At 43.5% G+C, this 19,077-nt stretch overlaps 1 protein-coding gene across 1 annotated transcript in view; it reads left to right on the top strand.

Annotated features, from left to right (window-relative positions):
* LOC109470861 overlaps positions 1-6,718 on the top strand; it is a 43,576-nt gene extending 36,858 nt beyond the window's left edge. Inside the window, exons 23-25 of the mRNA XM_019769945.1 lie at positions 2,495-2,645; positions 5,203-5,428; positions 5,532-6,718. Coding sequence (XP_019625504.1) covers positions 2,495-2,645; positions 5,203-5,428; positions 5,532-6,718 — 1,564 coding nt within the window. The remainder of the gene's footprint in view (positions 1-2,494; positions 2,646-5,202; positions 5,429-5,531) is intronic.
* The last annotated feature ends 12,359 nt before the right edge of the window (positions 6,719-19,077 follow it).

Raw genomic sequence — 19,077 nt, 5'->3', positions numbered from 1 at the left:
TCTTAGAGAGAAAGCTTCCTGACGGGCCCAGAAGTGGAAAATCAGTTAGCGGTACGGACGAAATTCCACACCAGACATGGAAGTCGGGGAGGAGGATAGCCAGGACAGTAGTTGTATGGATTAGGCTTTGAGACTGTGTCTTCTTTAATAGTTTTTGTTCCTTACATGTAGCTCTGTTCATGTAATTATGCCATTTCATTCAAAAATATCAGGAAATGATATCAGTAATTTATCTTGGATGCCTATCATTTATCAACGTACTTTGAGTCCGCCAGGAAATTATTAAAGTAGTTTACCTCCATCAAAGTATTTTTAGTCATTTGTGTTTGGTTTTGTTTTTGTTATCCTTGAACGAATAAAAAGAATGTTGACGGCATATTATGTACGATTTGGGAATATTTAGGGTAGCATAGTTACAAGATTTAATGTTGTAACATGAATATATAACGCTTAATTTACGCTTCGTAAATCTTTTAAGCATTTTAAAGTACGCTTAATACTGGTACACAACGAGTATTAAACGTATAGTGTTTAAGGGTGGCTTAAATAAGTGCCATTACGCATTTTACTGACAAATTAAGATAGCTTAAATCACGGCACTTTAAGGAGCTTAATATATGTAGTTAATATATGTAGTGTAAACATTAAGATTTAGGTTGAGTTTACGGTGCTTAGAACTTGCTTAAATGAGTGCCATTAAGCACCTTTACGGACTAATAAAGTTAGCTTAAATCACTACTTTTAAGGACATTTTAGGACGCTTAAATGTAGCTTAAATATCAATATTTAAGCTTACTTTACAGTGCTTAAATGTTGCTTAAAAGAGAACAATTAAGCTCCATTACGGACAAACTTAAAACTAGCTTAAACGTGATATTTAAGCACTAGTAAAGATTTCTTAAATATGCTTAAAGAATGCCAAAACGGATCCCTTAAGTATGCTTTAAGACTGCTTAAATAGCCTATTTCGTGCAGAGATTTAAGTATACAAATCCCTAGCGAGGTTCCATCCGCTGTATGATATCTACGCATGTCTACATGTGTGATGAAGATATCTACATCACTTCCCTGCCTTAACTCTTTTTAGATGTCAACACAGTTGAAGGTGGCAGATTCACTGATGAGGTTAGTCAAGTGTACATGATGTTGTTAAGCATTCAATACTGGATGGAAAAACATTGAACAAATCATACGAGCAGTGCTACAAAAACTAATTGGTCTTGAGGTAGGGAGGCTTCCCAAATACTCTACTGCACAATTGATGTTTGCAGAAGCAAGACGCCTAAGTCAGATTGATGTGGCCGTGGTTAGCAGATGTGAAGACATCACAGTAGGCACAGATGGAACAACCAAAAAGGACGACAAGGACGGCTCTGTTAGTTTCTTCATCAAGAAGGGCCAGTATGTATAAGCAGTTGGAGACTAACTTTTAGGTAACACTGACCAGCAGGTGGAAATGTTCCAAAAAATAATCTCAGACATTACCTCTGCAGTTCTGCTAGTGCTGATGAACTACGGGTGTCTGAAGAACACAATAAGTGACAGACACATAGTAAATAAATTTCTCAACAAGAGACTAGATGAAATAAGAGCAGAAGCATTGCAGAAGGTGGTTCCATCTTGGGATGAAAAGACAGTTGTGGAGAGAGATGAGCTACGATCAGTGTTTTTGCAGTAAGCACTACATTGTTGGGGTAGCCACTGCTGCTGAAGCTTGTTTGAAGAAACTTCAGATGGAGGTGCTAACTAACACAAGCTTTTGCTCACACAGGACCATGTGAAAAGTCTGGTCACCCAAAGTAATGTGAGACATTCATTTCACAAGGGGAACTGAATAATGGGTCCTTGCTGGCCAGGCTGTGAAGTACAACCAACAGTTGCCTGCAGATTTGACACATCTCTTCGAAGACTACATCCAAATCGATGACTTCGAGAGGGCTTACAACGGACGGCAACGTTAGGGTGAACGCGAGGACGACTATGACCATATAGTGATTGGAGATACCAGTTCTCACACGCGCTTTAGCGAGGTGGCTGTTTAGCGACTGTCAGCATGTAGTATTGGATGTGGAGGACTCTGAACTCCTAGTAAATGTTTACTAGGTTGGTGATCCTTGAACATATGCAATGAGTAGATTTTGTATTGTTTGTATGAACAAAGCTGTATGCTCATAGGGCAGATTGGATGGAATTCTCGGTACGATGTAATAAGTACTTTAGTTAAGGTAAGCGGAATTATTCCTGGAAGATCATCACAGGGATACAAACGCAACTCCATCGCGGCGTTTGTCAAGGATATCCGCTATAACCGTATTTGTTTGTTTATGGATTGGATATACTAGCCCAAAACGTTTGTTACAACTCTAGCATAAATGGACTAACTGTGCATGGAATCCAAACAAAGTCAACTTCCTTTCCAAGACGTCATTTCACACAAACGGTTTTGTGACAGAGCTCCGTTACTGAAACATTTTGTTGTCTGTTTTACCATTAGCTTCACTGACAGTGCATGCGAGGAGCAGCCAGAAGTAGTTGTTTACCACAAGGCTGCCGTACCAGACCGGAACCAACAATACGTCATACATCTCAGGACCCAGTGGTGGGAAGGGGAAGCGCCACGTCGATCTCACCCCGCCAAGACTACGGCAAGCTTCTGTTTACCCGCTTTACGGATAACAATCCCATACCTGGGACAACAAATGAAGTTCAGTATGGCGGGGAAATCCAGTACTACTGGATAGGACGAGTTGTGGCATTCTGGCTGCATGATAGGCCACAGGACAGGGTATAACAGCTTGTCAAAGTATTCTGGTTTGCTACGCCCCGCCGAGATAAAGAAACCAACTTGTGGCACGTTGACTCCACTCAGCCCTGCAGCGGAATAACAGTGGAGAACGTTTTCAATCTGAGAACCTGTGTTACACTCACCGCGAAAGAAGAGGATAGGTCCTCTTGATCTACAGATAAATTGTGATATTCTAACTAACAATCCTGACCCCAGAGCGACTAATGCCGTGCATCAAGACGGCACAACATACTACCAATATGTCTTGGAAGGATCGAGGCCTTTTGGTTTCACGATCCAGAAGACCGGAGCCCACAGCAGCTTGTAAAAGTCAACTAATTGTCTATTCCACATTAGAATGAACAAAGTTCTTGGTTGTGAACAGTACAGAACCTAGTAGTGGAACCACAGTTGAAAGTCTTTTCAATACGAGAACCTGTGTCCCTCTCATTGCTGTGGACCGTGACCGAATCTGGATCATGTATATCTACCGACAGTGACGGTGGAAAAAGTACCCGCTAAGCGGAGGAAAAAGTACCTGAATCGTGCCGACAGGTGGTCGGATGCCCGTCTGCTATTGGCAGGACTGTAACCCTAGATAAAGCTGAACTGTATTAATTAGGGAAAGTTAAGGTTTAACCAAAAAAAAAAAACATATTACAAGCAAAAATCCGTGGATTGAATTCATTTTAACTTCCGCTCTCAATAAGCGAAATCCAAATCAGCACCCATACTCTTGAAATAGAGAAAGGGCGGTATAAGAAATCCCATGAAACAATTTGTAAATACTGTGCGTTAAATAATGTGAAAGACGAAACACAATTTATCCCAAAGTGTACTCTCTATATCGTTGAAGAGACGCATTTACTCTCTATAGCAATGAACAAAATAAATGTTGCGTCCTTGTCAGGAAATTGACCCTTGAAGACGCCATGAAAGGGGAGGAGGAGAGGAGACAACAGTAGGAGGAGAGGAGAACATTCCACAGGAATCTGTGAAAGTGATGCCTGCCGATGCTAACCGATTATACTTGATTGTAAAAGCAATTAGCCCTTGGCCATGATTTTGCGAATAAAGTTATTAACATGGTCATTTACTACTGCAATGCCTGAAAAGCCACCAGTCTTCTGACCTTGAAATTGATTTTTGTACCTTAATTAATGTGATGTTTTAAAGCTCAGAGCATTCCTTTTTCAGAGGACAGTGCTCTCACCTGTCTGACTGCCACCGCTGCCCCATCATCGCCGGTTTCGACTTTGATATCAAACTCCCTCAACCGTACGTATGTTTTGGATTTCTCTAATATTGACTAAACTGTCCTTGTTGAATCCTCTACTGATATGTAATGGTTCAATGTACTCAGTATTTTATTGTGACGCCGTTGACAGTGCCTGTCATGCTAATTTACTTCATTTCTAAAACAAGGACAAAATGCGTTCCGCACAAAAATATCATCATTTGACCAAGTGTTAAGCCAGGGATGTCTCCTCGGATTAAAATACTTCTGCTTTTACGGGATAAAGCACCTAAACAAATAGATAAAATAAAACAGATAGAAGAGCAAAATTATCCAATTACCCCTCACCTTAGGCTTTCTGTCGCAAGATTCGAAATAAACTTATACAATTGGAATACAATAATCGCTTAAAAATTCTCTGGTTAACCTAGGTTGTAAAACATGGTGGCATATATGAAAGGCATTTGCACATACAAAGCTCAACTACAATTCCCCCACTCTAGTGTTACAACCATAGGCATATATGATTCAAGTTAAAAGGCTTCAGAATTCAACAAATATTTTTCGCAACAATCGACAATTCACTATACTAATTCCAGACTACCAAACCTCGATTACTTGAACGATGCACGATTATTTCGTCTATAACCTAAGGCAGCAGAAGTTGAATTATATATTTCTGAGTTGGATATCCATAAGACATATGGCTGGATGATATCGACAGTCATTTCTTAAAGGTTATCAGTTGGCCTGTAAGGTTGGCCTTTATCTTAACCTCCCGGAATTTTAAAGAGTTTTAGTTTCGTGGTATCTTGGATTTTGGATGACGTCGTTGTAATTTAGTATTATTTGTTTAGTTCACCTTAGACGTCGTTTTACTTCAGTGTTACGTTCACTTTGTAGTCTTAGAAAGTGACGAGAATATAATGACGATTTCATAATAACTGGTTATGATCATGGGAAATCTGATCGTTGGAAGAGTCTCAGAAACCGAGCCCAGACCATCATAAGGCAGGCAAAGTTCTGGTACTACCGGAACTTTATCCAGTACCTTAAGCTGGAGAACCCACGCAAATGGTGGAGTTTTGTCAATCGAGAACTTGGCAGGTCTCAAGAGTGATCCAACCGCACCACCATTGAGAATGTGCCAGACCGGGATGTTGCTGACGTTCTGAACCAGCACTTCTCCGAGGCGTGGTGTCCTGGCCATGCTCTGTACCTGTTTCCTCTCCAACGCCCCACCGAAGCTGTGGACCTATGTTCGATCGGGGAAGTCATGGCCCTACTCAAGGACATAAACCCTAACAAGGCTAGTGGTCCGGACTATCTTCCTACCTGGACACTTAAGGGGTACGCAGAGGACTTTGCTCCCGTCATCACTCACCTCTTCAATGCTTCCTATGGAGGTACCGAGTGTTTGGAAGGCAGCAAACGTAGTCCCCATTCCAAAGTCAAAGGGAGCAACCAAACCCAGCGACATGAGACCTGTGTCTCTCCTCCCTGTCCTAGCCAAGTTGTTGGAAAGGTGCATACTGAAGAGACTCCTCCCGTCTATCACACCTGTCATCACCAACCAGTATGCCTACCTCAAGGGCTCGTCCACCGTCATCGCCGTCATCAGGATGATCCATATATGGTTGAGCGCTCTCGACTCCAGGGATCAAACCTGTGTTCAGACTCTTTTTGCTGACATGAGCAAAGCGTTTGATAGGGTGAGCCACGCAATACTACTACAGCGGGTGAACGACGTTGTGCCAAGTCCACGGATGGTAGCGTGGTTGCAAAACTACCTACATGGTCGCACTCAGCGAGTGGCTGCCAACGGCGAGTTCAGTGGCTGGCGGCAGCTTACGTCTGGGGTACCGCAAGGTGGAGTGTTATCGCCCTATCTGTTCCTTCTGTTTATGAGCTCACGCGAAGTGGTCCATAGCGACACTATAGACGTGGGCTACGCAGACGACGTGAGTTTGTCCAGATCAGTCTCTCTGAAGAATGCTGGCTCGGACACTACTATGACAGAGGAAGCGTCGCAGCTTGACACCTGGGCGGACCGCAACGAGATGCTCCTGAACGGCAAGAAAAGCCAAGCGATGCTGATCTGCTTTAGCAGAAACATACCAGTTCTACCACCTCTGTCTCTCGGTGGCGAACCTGTTCCAGTCACTAACGTGGCCAAGGGGCTTGGCTTCATCTTTGACGACAAGCTCTCCTGGCGTGAACATGTGAGGTCTACGGTGTCAAAGGCCTCGAGCAGGCTTCACTACCTCCGTCTGCTAACAAAACAGGGGATGAGCGTGGAAGATCTCATCCAGGTGTACCTGAGTCTCATCCGCCCTGTTCTGGAGTACGGACATGTCCTGTTGGTGGGTTGCAGTGAGGACCTTGCGGCTAGCATGGAGAGGGTTCAGAGGCGCGCCCTCCGGATTATCTCACGCGGCGGCAGGCGTTCCGTTCCGGACCTGCCTTCCCTGAAGGAAAGGAGAGAAGCCGCTGCAGTGACCCTCTTCAAGGCCATGCTAAGGCCGGATCATCCACTGCATGACCTGGCTCCTGTCCAAAGACACTCAGCCACAGGCAGATCCCTGAGGAACAGCCACGACATCACGATCCCTCACGCAAGAACCAAGCGTCTGCAGCAGTCCTTCCTGCATTGCGCGATCAGACTGTACAACGACTCACTGCAGAAATCGGCATAAACTGTGTATATATTGTAAATAGTCCTTGTATGTGTCTTTGTATATGTTTTTAAGTAGATGTGTTGTGTGAAATATTTCAATGAGGGCAATGTGAAAATTTGTACCTAATTCAGAGGGGGTGCTTTTTGTACTCCCCCCTGCTGATGTACATTTTTTGAGTGGAGAATAATAATAAAGAATGGTTGCTGTCCTTTGCGAGCAGGATTCAGCTGGGCTCCAGCAGGACGGAGGGCCAGGAAGCCTCTGTTGGTTGAGGATTTTGGGTGTGCCTCGTGCGGTGATATTCACCATGTTTCCGAGACTATCATCGAATGTAGTAAGTGCGGAGTTGATTTTGCCCCGGGTGGTGTAACACTTCAGACCTGTGAGGGTCCCTCGTGTGAGGGTGTCAGAACATTTATTTGCTCTGACCAGAATTGTCAGAATACTGTGGATGTCGACACGCGAAAGCGTGTCAGAACTGATACTAGTGAAGGCTCTGATCCTGCCTTTGTGCTGGGGAAGGGCAAAAAGCTCCGGGTTGGTGAGCCCACCGAGGAGGATGGTTTTGGCTCTGCCATCGTTAATTTCCCCAGCGAGCAGAGTGACAATGATGCGTATTATATTGACTGGTTACCCAATTCTTTAAATAATTAAGTTACATGTTTGTGAGCAGTGCTAGCCATAGCAATGGTCCTCATTGCTTCTTTAAATGTCTGTGGGCTACGTAGGGAAAAGGAATGGGGTGGCCAGGCTCTCTGGTCGTTGGGCTCTACCAGGTCGTGTGGTGGTGGAATCCTTCTCTCCCTCGACATAGGTTTTCACGTTGTCAAAAAATTGTGCGATGGGGAGGGTCGTGTGGTGTCGGCAGTATTGTCGGACGGAGTACGTAATTTTAAAATATGTAATATCTACTCGCCAAACCTCTCTACTGAGCGGGTCCCTTTTTCCGTGGCCTTTCTAAGTTGTTCAAGGAAAGGCACAGAACAGTCTTAGAGAACAGTCTCAGAGAACCGGGATGATTTTAAGACAACTTTCTTGACATCAGCAACAAACATTCCAAGGAGGAGACTAAGACAGCAACATAACCAACCATGGATCACACCTCAAATTAAGAGGGTCATGAGGAACATGGGAGAACTATACACTAACAGCCAAGAAAAGTAAGAACCAAGAGGCCTGGTCAAAGTTTACATCATGCACAATAGTAAGGGAGATTAACAAAGAATGAAGAAGGCACACAATGAGTATGTGTCAACATACCTCGAAAACATCCGGGAAAACCCCAAAGCTTTTTGAAATTACATCAAATTACACAAGGGGATCATGACATCTGATCCTAGAGAGAATGCAGAAGCCTTGGGGGACCACTTCAGCTCAGTTTTCACCAAGAGGATAAGGACAACCTACCAACAATAACAAGTGCAAACAATAAATGGCAATAAAAGGTAGAATGGTAGAGTAGGTAGAAGGGGGAGGGGAGGGATTCAATCTTGACGAACACGATATGGTAAATAAAAGTAGACCCTCACACAAACATTGACTTTACAAGCTGCAGTTTTAAACAGAAACCATGAACTAACTTATTGACATAAAACTAGAGGAAGCAGACTACAAATATGCGTATTTTGGATCCAAAAATACAAAGTCCACCAAAATACGCGCTTTCGTGATCTCCACATCCGACGATGTGGCATCTAATGAAAATAACTGGAAGGGGAGTCTTTAAAGACGACCGAAGTGCTCGTTGATATAAATCCGCGTAAATGTCTAGCCAGTTTTTGAAGTGGAAATGACAAAAGAAAATATTTAGTCAGCTAACACTGAGCTTACGTTTAAAACCCATTAAGGACTAAAATGCATGGCTTAGAATCATATATCAAATAGTTTACCGTTGGGTACTATTTTCTGTAGGCGCACGGATATTGTTTGCCATTGACAGTGATGCAATGCAACAGCCGGGCCCAGCTGCATGGCCAGGTGTGAGCATATCTGATTACAACAAAGCGCGCCAAAAAATCGGGCGTTTCCTATTGACTCAGTCGATAACGTATTTGACCTGATTTTACAAGCCCCCAATTTAAAACAGTAACCGTGGATTAGCTCATTGACAGAAAAACTAGATTAAGCAGAATATAATTGCACTTTTTTTTCAAATAACCAAGCATATATAAAAAAATCAAATAATTTCTATGAAAAGTCGTTGGTACTATTTTCTGCAAGCGCATGGAATTTTTTTCTCCACTGACTGTGACGCAACACAACAACAGCTGCATGTCCGAAGTTATGATCGCATTCTGTAAATTTGTATTACTCCGCCGCGCATGGCTTTAAAAGCTCAGACTGAAACTTGGGAGTCAGCTCATCTTTGTGCAGTTCGTACTCGATAGACTGCACGCAGAACATGGGCAGGACGTCGTACCTACGAACGTACTGTGGTGTCGTGTGTGCTTACCTGGCTGGGATGACATAGCTGTCTCACCAGGTAGAGCGGTTTATCTATCGTTTTGTGCGTCCCTTTTTAGGGGCTACTATTTTTGTTTGGTCCGGTCTACCATAAAATAGGCCAAGTAGAACATGGGCAGGACGTCGTACCTGCGAACGGACTGTGGTGTCGTGTGTGCTTACCTGGCTGGGATGACATAGTTGTCTCACCAGGTAGAGCGGTTTATCTATCGTTCTGTGTGCCCCTCTTTAGGGGTTACTATTTTTGTTTGGTCCGGTCTACCACATAATAGGCCAAACAGAACATGGCATCGGAAACCTCCATACATTCACGCTGGACAGTGCAATTGGTGTTTTCTTCATTGTGGCGACTTGTCGTGGTCTTGTCTCTTCTTCGTACAGCTTTCCTTTTACCATCACAAGAGACACCCTTTGGTTCCTTTCTTTTTTTCAAATAAGCCTTTCTGTCTCTCTTGCTAAACTTTTAACGCCTTTTGGTCTGCTTTAATATTGGCTATGTGTACTAGATCCGTGCAGTATCTTTGGATATCTCTTGCGATGATCGTTATTCTATTGTCACCTGGTTGGGTGGAGTTGGGATCTTATCGGTATTAGATTCAGTGGTGAGTCAATAGAGGACTGCGTCCTGAAAGGAGTGATTTTTCTCAACAGCTTTATATAATTGCCTTTCCTGTGTATGCCTTCAGCAAGGGGCCTTGACAAGGGTAGTTTCATCTTGAATATTAAAAGATAGTTGACTTATCTGTCGGTGTATTTGCACCATTGTTAGTAGTCATAGTTTTGTCGTTTTAAAAGCAATCAAGGTCAATAGATACTCGCGTTTCCACCGTTTCATTAGAAGTGTACGCATAGACATGCTTTGACACTTAGCCACATAAATGCTTAAGCCACAATGAACACAGGTTGTAGAAAACTATCATTGTTTAGTGGCTTTGAAGACTGCTATTGTATACTGTCCTACTGGTGGTGGATCGGAGGTGGATAGACGGTGCACTTGTTAGCTGCTGCCTCGAGAACATGCTTTACCGCTAACGCCTCTTTAACGTTAATGTGACAACGACCTCTCCTGCGTCCAGGCATCAACATTTACACAGAAAGCTCCAGTGTTCTATTTCTCTTCTGAGCCCCCCCCCTCCCCTAATGTGAGTCATTTGGTATTAAATGGATTGAGGAATCTCACATAATCTGGGTTTCGATGGTTCAACCGTCAAAGGCATTACTAGGTGGGGAGGATCAACTCCCCCACCTTTCCCCATAAATGAACCGCTCCTGTTATTATTCGTTCTTCAATAGTTTCAGAAATGAACTTTCCAAATTTCTTATATGACACTCCATTTTGGAAGATTTTCTTGAAAGGGTACACATCATAAAATTGACCTTGACAAAGACCCCTTAAAAGGTAATCTCCAAGCAGATCTTTTGGTGGGGGTAAGACAGTATCAAATTGGCCAGTCTGTATCCATTTCCCCACCCAAGATCTGCCGGCACTCGAACAGGGAGGAGCACTTCTTTTCAAAAATGGTGTTGCTGCCCCTCCTTGTGTCCCTATTAACAACAATCAAAAATTTGTTGTGCTTAGATTTTTACAAGCGGTTTATAGCTTGAATCTGGGACAAATGCAGTCACCCGCGCACATCTCAGTGGGAGTTCTCGCCTAACCCTGTCCAGATAATACTGTATGCTGGTACTAAAATATGCTGGCTGAAACATAGAAATGTCAATGACTGGGCTCATTGTGGTTCAAAACCGCAGATATCACAAAACATATGTTGGACCTTCTTTCCTTTAGTTAAACTGAACAAAATAACAGTTGGTGAGGGGACCCATAGAGAGTAATGCTCAGCCAGCTGGTCCACTAGGAGGGCAAGAGCCTTGCCTGGTGGTCAGGGCAATAAACTACTTGGCAAGAATATTTTGATCAGGCAACAACTAGGTGTTAATAGCCTTTGATGTTTCGACTGGAGGCAGATCTTGGGTGGGGAAATGGATACAGACTGGCCAATTTGATACTGTCTTACCGGGTGTCACTCTTACCCCCACCAAAAGATCTGCTTGGAGATTACTTAAAAGGTACATGTATAATGAAATCCTCTATATTGACTCCATTCTTTACCCAGTCCAGTAGCCTTGTCTGTGTGATGTAACAGTTCCCACTCACCGCATGGTTGTGAATGTTACCCGCGATAAACGGTTAGGTCTCGTGGCGCCCCCGCCGCAGGGCCTGGATGTTACCGCGGTAGTGAATCGGGTCCTGCGGTCGTCTGTACACCTGTCTCAGATATTCCATGATGCTGTCAGACGATCCTTCGCGGGTAGTCAGGGGCGCGCAATTCGCAACGTCTTTAACCCCCTCCCCAGAGAGATTTTAATAGGACGGATCTGTCCCCTTTACTCCCTTCAGCTCCTCCTGCGCATTTCCTCCTCCTCAAAGACTGTTTTTACAAGGCTTGTCAAACACGGCTGGATGCTTGTACACACGTTTTAGCTCCACCAGGTCCACTTTCTTCCTCCTCTTCTCTGCCAAACCTGTGTCAGACCGGGCTGGGAGGCTTGTGTGTTATCAATGTTGTCGATCGGTGAGACCCTGATCGGTCTTCTTTGCTCTCCCAATCCCTTTCACAGGGGAGTTCGTCGATGACGAAGTGTTGAGTTTGCCCCGTAGATAATGTTCGTAATGTGGCTTTTCCAAGACAGAAAGGAGGAGATAGATGCAAGAAGGTCGTTAAATTCTGTAACTAACGAAAGCACTTCTCCCTCCATTCTGTATCCATGAAGCACTGGCGTTTTGGACCTACAGATTGAGAGTACTTTACATTTAGAAGCATTAAAGTTCACCATCCGGTTATAGTGTCAGTTAACCATTTTGTCGATATCTTGTTGGAGGGAAATGCAGCATATGAAGATATCTGTTTGTAACATTTATAATCATCTGCAAAGATGGCAATAAGGGATTCTAAAGAGGACGGTAGGCCATTAATATATAAAGTAAAAAAAAAGTAGAGGTCCAAGAATGCAACCTTGTGGGACCCCATACATTACAGGAAGCCAGTCTAAGAAAACTCCCTCAACAACAATCCACTGTCTTTGATTACACAGATAGTTGAAGAACCAGACTAATAAATTAGAATGGATGCCGAATGTTTGAAGTTTGGTTACAAGAAGATGACGCGAGATGCTATCGAAACCTTTAGAAACATCTAAGTATATTGCATCTACTTGGCCGCTGTTGTCAGGGATTGGAAGGTTTCCAGAAGCTGAGTTGCTGTTGATCTAGCTTTTATGAAGCCGTGTTGAAGTGGGTGAATTTGTGGTTGGAGATGGGGAAAATTCTATTAAAAAGACAACGTTTCATTACCTCTTCTTGGGGACTGTGATAGAACATCAAATATTAGAGCTTGCAATGTTCCGTCTGCTCTAAACTCGATAGCCGCAGCGATGACGACATTGTCGCTGAGAAGCAGTCGGTTCCATCAATTATAGACCTCTCCTGTCCCGATTTCCCTGAAGATCGCAGCCTGACACTATGGATTCTCTGCCCCACTTAAACGCCTATACACAGCCACTCTTTCGATTCCGTCTCCGTCCGGCATAGACTTGGCGTATTTTAGGTAGGATACATACTGTATTACATGTCGCATGTTCGGACGTCGATGGTTTCCGTATGGACGACACAAGCACCAAGCCACCGGTCTAGGAATATTAGCGATAGTCTCACTCTTGACATTTTTCTGACTTTCTGCTCTGTTTATGTATTATTATCAGTTTGTCCTGACCTCGGCGTATCAAGGCTGATCAAATGCAGTTGGTTTTGGTCACGTCCGCTCGTACGCCGTTGAATGATCCTATTGGTGCAATAGGAACGAGCTGTCATCTGCAAAAAAGAAAGGTGTGTGTTGTGAGTTCATCATTGATATAAATAGGAAATAAAAGGGGTCCTAAGACGGATTCATGAGGAACGCCCGCTGCTACTTCACACCAGTTTGAACATTGCCCATCAATCACAACACGTTGTCTTCTACCAAATAAATAACTCTGGAACCAGTTAAGGATTGGTCCCTCCACCCCGTTTCGTTGTAGTTTAAATATCAAACCTCTGTGCCAAACTTTTTCGAATGCTTTTGTTGGAAAATGTCGTATAACTTTTTGCGGTTACCATTTACAGGGTACATGGGACATTATTAAAACAACCGATGTGCTAATGATGTAATTCGCACGTTCCAAAGTAGTTTTGAAAACATGCGAAAATACTGAACGACCACCTGCTTTGCGCGGTTAACTGTTCTATTGTGAAGACTATACCAAACCTTTCTACGACATGGCTTAAACAAGTCGGCAAGGTTAAGCAGTGGCCAAAAGAGTTAGTCCGCAGGAGGTTTAATTTCCCCCTTCTTCCTCTGCACGGGCAGATGGACTCTGCTTTTTTTTTTGCCTCTAGCCTACTTCTCTACATTTCTACAACTTGACAACTTTTACACTACGCTACTCTAATGTTCCTACTCTACTGTTTCTCTACTGTTACTCTACCGCCCTGCCGGTCGGCTACTCCTCAAAATGTTGCTCTCTAATCACTAATCGGCATGATGTAAGGAGCGCCTTTATTTGTCCCAGTTATAGCCTGTCATTGTGACAGAAAGTGTTTGGTCTGCCGGTTACTTAGGTGTGAGGCTGCAACGCAGAGGGTGACCGGAATATCATGCTAGTGGGAAGGGACAAAGAGCCGCCTTTAAACAGCCAGAATTCCCACAGTACAGAAACACATTGTTTTCTTGGTCCACTTCCAGCTTTGGAGATGCTGCTCCTGACAGAAGGGCCATCCTGAAGCACCGAGCTACTCTTACCTTCACTTCATTTAGTAGCAGGTAACACAAGCCACTACTTTTATTGATGCCATACCCTGTAAATTCGACATCATGCACCGGACTACTTAGTGTCGTTCTTTCTCTCCTTGTCGGCCACATCGATGGATGGTGCTGCAAATCTCCGGCACGAACTGACATATGCTGTTGATTTCCGACCGGAATTTGTATTCAAGAAACCTGTAACTGTTCCCTGTGGCCAATAACCGAAGGGTGATTGCCAGCTTCAGGCCATGCTTTAGGGGACGGCAACTCCTGACACATAGAATGCATTCTACAGTACACATGCATATTAGTACATACACATATACAGGTACGTAACTTTATGCCTGACAAACGCTTGTTACAACAATGCAAGTCATACAAGTAGCTTCTAGTCCTTGTCGATTGCTACCTCACAATCACAATACAGTAAAACGTGTAAATAAATCAATAAATCTAAAAAAAATCAAAATAATATTTGAATATTAAGTCAATCAAATTAAACATGTACATGTCAAATTTACCAGCATTTCATCTTGAAGTTGACATCATCTTGTTCAGCCGCTGACATGTAGCTACAGCTACCGACATCCGCCAGTACTTTCGGGTTCCTGTTCCGGATGGAACCATCTCTACATTCTTATCTATTATGCACTTAATGTTGACCACAAGTTTGTAAGAAAGTAACAGAAGCTCTACTGCCCTGAGCACTCTTTAATAGCATTGCGTCATCCCTCTAAAGCCTTCAATGCGACCGCCATTCATCTATCCGAGGTAACCTGTCCAGGTTTAGGTTGTCAAGTGCCTCATTGGTCATTATTGTATCAAGGTTATCTGTGAAAGATAATACAATAGCAGATTTATATTTCAGCTCTGCCTCAAGTACTGTAATGTATGTAATACAACAAAGACAAAGATACAGAGAGGTTTTGAACTCTAATAATCGGAAATAGGGTCTTTCTTCTAGATGATCCTGTAAAGGTCTGTTTGTTTAAATGATCATACCATGGGTATGATAGGGAATGATCAAACTTTTATTTCAGTTGGAGTGCGAGTCGGATCGGCTTTCGGGCGCTCCGATTCGAGGTCGGGCTGGTTGATACGTGACCCCGTGTAGTATTCTATAAAAATACATGAGGAGGTGGCCGCCGGTTGTCATTACTACTTTTAACTCAAGTTTAATTTTGTCACCTCTACATATAATAAATCACCAGCTTTTAAGTAGTAGATCAGTCGCTAGGTGATTGAGTTCTGCATAGTGCGTTGGGAATCTTTTGAATTTAGCGTAGAGCGTAGAGAGGCTTCCTGAATTCAGCGTAATACGTAGTCGGCTCTCATAATTTAGCGTAGAACGTTGTCGGGACTCCCCATGCAGGGCCCCATTAAACAAACCATAGCAAGAGTAGGGAGACTCTTCTTTCCACAACCAAGTGTTTTATTCACTGACACTTTCCAAAAAGGTAACCTATTTACAACTAATTTACAAGTTATCCTATCGGTACATATAAAACTCAAGAAACATAAGCAAATAAGAAACGAATCAAGTATGAAATAACAACAAAACCTACTTTCACTATGTTACAACATATTCACAACTTATCCTATTTCTACACAAAACTCAATAGATATAAGCAAATAAACAAATAAAGTATAAAATGACAACAAAACAAATTATTTACAAATTATTTACACGTCCCGCGCGTGTGTCAGCATGTGTTTCTCCACGGCTGCCCGTCTGATGAACTGCCTGCTCCACACCGTACATTTGTAGGGCTTCTCGCCTGTGTGAGTCCGCACGTGCAGTATCAGCGACGCCCGCTGTGCAAACTGCTTACCGCACTCCTCACATCTGTGTCAGAAGAAACTAACAAAGACGTTGAAAAGAATGTTTTATGTGAAAAAAATATAGAGTTGTGATGAATTTTAGCCGCGCCAGGCGAAAGTGGTGAATCTGGGTCAAATGGGCAGTCGGCGCGCAACAATACACGGAATTGAGGATCCACACTGAAATCAATTTTTCCCCAAATAACACCAATTGTTATACTTTCCAACCATACCAGTATCTAATATCATTTCAAAGCAGATTAATTAGCTACTAGTATTAATTTTAGAAATTAATAGTAGTAATCTGAAATCCTACCTGTATGGTTTCTCTCCAGTGTGCGTCCGGATGTGGACCTTCAGACTAAACATAGTCCGGCTCTTGTGCCCGCAGTGTTCACAGCGGTAAGGCTTTTCGCCTGTGTGCAGTCGGGCGTGTGTTGTCAGGTTGGACCGATGGCTGAAAGTTCTGCCGCACTCCTCGCACCTGTATGGTCTCTCACCGGTGTGAAGGCGCATGTGAACCTTCAGGTCCCAAGGTACTGCTTCCCGCACTCCTCACAAGGCAGCATTTCGGCTGGAAAAAAGAAAAAAAATTGAATGTCAGAAGTGTCAACTACTTATAATTGTTGCAATGTTACAGAATGATTTTGCACATTCCCAGGATCGTCGACTGGCGCTTGGATCCTGTTACCGCCTAGTACTTCGCCTCGGCTGCAGTTCGCATGACCCCCGCATAGCGCTATTAAAAGAGAGTTTTACAAGGAAACGAGCCGGCAAATTTGTGCTGATTTTCACATATTTTGTAGATTGTACCCGGAACCGGAAAATTGCCTGTTTATAGCTGATCTAATGATATGGTCCGCCATCTTGGTATTTTGACAAAGACGTCATCAAATTAGCATAATTTATGCATAATTATTGATTAAAAAGTACATAAAATTACATTCAATGTTTTAGATATTAGAAAGCATGTGTAACTTGACATAAAACCTGAAAAATCTACTCTTGAAATGAAAACTACTGAATTTTGCAAAAAATGCCTGTCAGAAACCCGTTGCCATGGCAACACAAAAAAATCATGAACTCATTCCAATCATAAAAAACTCTTGCCAACTATTTTTAGGTAAAAAGTCACCAAGTTTGGTGGTTCAGACGTTATCAGACATCAAAGTTGGCGACGGGCACTTTAGCCCCCCCCCCCGGTTTAGATCGGGTTAAAATGCAGGAAATGGCGTTTCAGAGGGTTAAAATCTCAATTTTTTCCGGGGAAGCATCCCCTCGCACCCCCTAGGATAGTGGCGCCTACGTCGCGACGGTTCGCGCCTCCGGCGCTCGGCAGAGGATCAAACATGTAGAGGGAAATTTCTTCAATCAAGATCTCACTGAAGACTTATGCATTCTGTGGCCTGGCACACGGTAGAAAGTATTTAAGTTAAACATTGAATTCTGTGATTAAATAGGTTGTTCTCCTTCCTTGCCTCCTTCGCAGACTTGTGGGGAGCGACTCGAGTCTGCCGCAGAGGGTCCGGCCGATTTTGCCGAGGAGTTTGCCGGGGAGAGAGGTTTGTTGAGCGGTGAAAACCTCTCTCCCCGGCAAACTCCCGCCGCCCCACAAGTGCATATATTTTTTAGCGACGACGGACTTTGCCTGCGCCGCTAAAAAGCGATATAACGTAACGTGCTAGCGGGGCCATTCGCCATGCCCGCCCGCCGAAAACACACGAGAAGTCAACGATAGAAGAACGTTGGACATTTCCTACTACATGATTCATCATTACTAAGTCCGTTGTCTTAAAAAAAATACGAGAACGCCCCCCCCCTTCTGCCCTAAAATAAGCATTACACTAGCTGCAAAGCACTCAAAATGTTAGAGTATACATCAATGATCCCCTTTAACAAGACAACGACGACCAGGATAGTAAATTTAATCAGAAAATGCGACCGAACTCGGGCGGTATTCTATCGGTATTCTATCATCTTCCTGATTCTTGAAAAGAGCTGACAATGCTGGAAAAAGATATCAGGCTGGCTAGAACACTGACGCTATATTTTCCAAACGCATTAATATAGGGATTTTCAGTACTTACATTCAAAGGTTGTCGGCACGGTCTGTGTAAGTAGTATGTCTGTCTCTTCTGCTCACGGTCGGGTGGCTCCACGGGTTAGCCAGGTCGTAGCGACTCGATTTTTCGCCAGACAGAAGTTGGCAAGCGGTAGAGACGCTAGCTAGCCTCAGACTAGGTCAGGCGGCTTCATCGAACGCCACCCCCTCCCCAATATTCCCAACTTTAACCTGGCTCGGACGGCGCTGGACGCCTAACTTCAAACGGAGGAGGTTAAATATATCTATTTCTAAACCTCCATACCTTGGCTGGACAGAACAAAACCTGGGAAAAGTGTGTACCTCGTTCGCAGATTTGAAAATCCCCGGGGCAATTTATCACGCTTGGGGGAGCTTCAGCGAATACAATGGCCGCTTGGGCAACGAATTTGAATGTTTGTTTTTTTTAACAAAAGAGCGCTAAAAATGCCCTCTCTTCTCCTCATTATAACCAAAACATTTCAACAATCCCATGTGGAAAATGTACATTTCATATTTTGGGAAATATCTTAAGTTTGTCAAAATAGAATTTGATTAAACCAAGACGACCGTAAAGGTTACAACGCCGCCGCCATTTTGTCTTTTGGAAATTCGCGTATGTTCTCGCCGAAAGGGAATATGGGAGAAAATGTACCAAAAAATTTGAAAAATAAATTAAAATCTTCTAGACAGCCAAAACCTGAGAACGTAGCGAAATTTCCAAAGGCAGATCTTTAGATAATACCTTTAGGTGTTGTTTTACGCACAAATTCAAAAAATGAGTTTTGAAGGTAAAAGGTCAACGACCGAAAATGACATTTGCACATGGGCCGCGTGTTGGTGCAGTCAAGCTCCGCGTTAGAGTGTCACTTCTTTATTTTAACCTAGTTTCATAACCAACATATCGATTTTTTAGGTTCCTATTTTAGTTTTTCTGTAGTATTGCCCGGTCGTGAGTTTTTTTGTGAAATATTCGGGCCGCTGCTGGATGTTATGGAGACATGCCGGCCAGACACTTAGTGGGCGGGGCCAATTCACATAGCAACGGGGATTTTTGCATAGTGACCAGACCACCGTGCTGAGTTCTTGAGTCTTGGAGCTTCGGTAGCCTGGCTGCCGTCCACCAGAGTTATCACCATCATGGACTACCCAGGCCTAAAGCCAGGCCAGAG

The sequence above is a fragment of the Branchiostoma belcheri genome, unplaced genomic scaffold (assembly GCF_001625305.1).
Source record: "Branchiostoma belcheri isolate BF01 breed outbred unplaced genomic scaffold, Haploidv18h27 scaffold237, whole genome shotgun sequence".
Taxonomy (NCBI): domain Eukaryota; kingdom Metazoa; phylum Chordata; class Leptocardii; order Amphioxiformes; family Branchiostomatidae; genus Branchiostoma; species Branchiostoma belcheri.
This window is presented reverse-complemented; position numbering and strand designations above follow the sequence as displayed.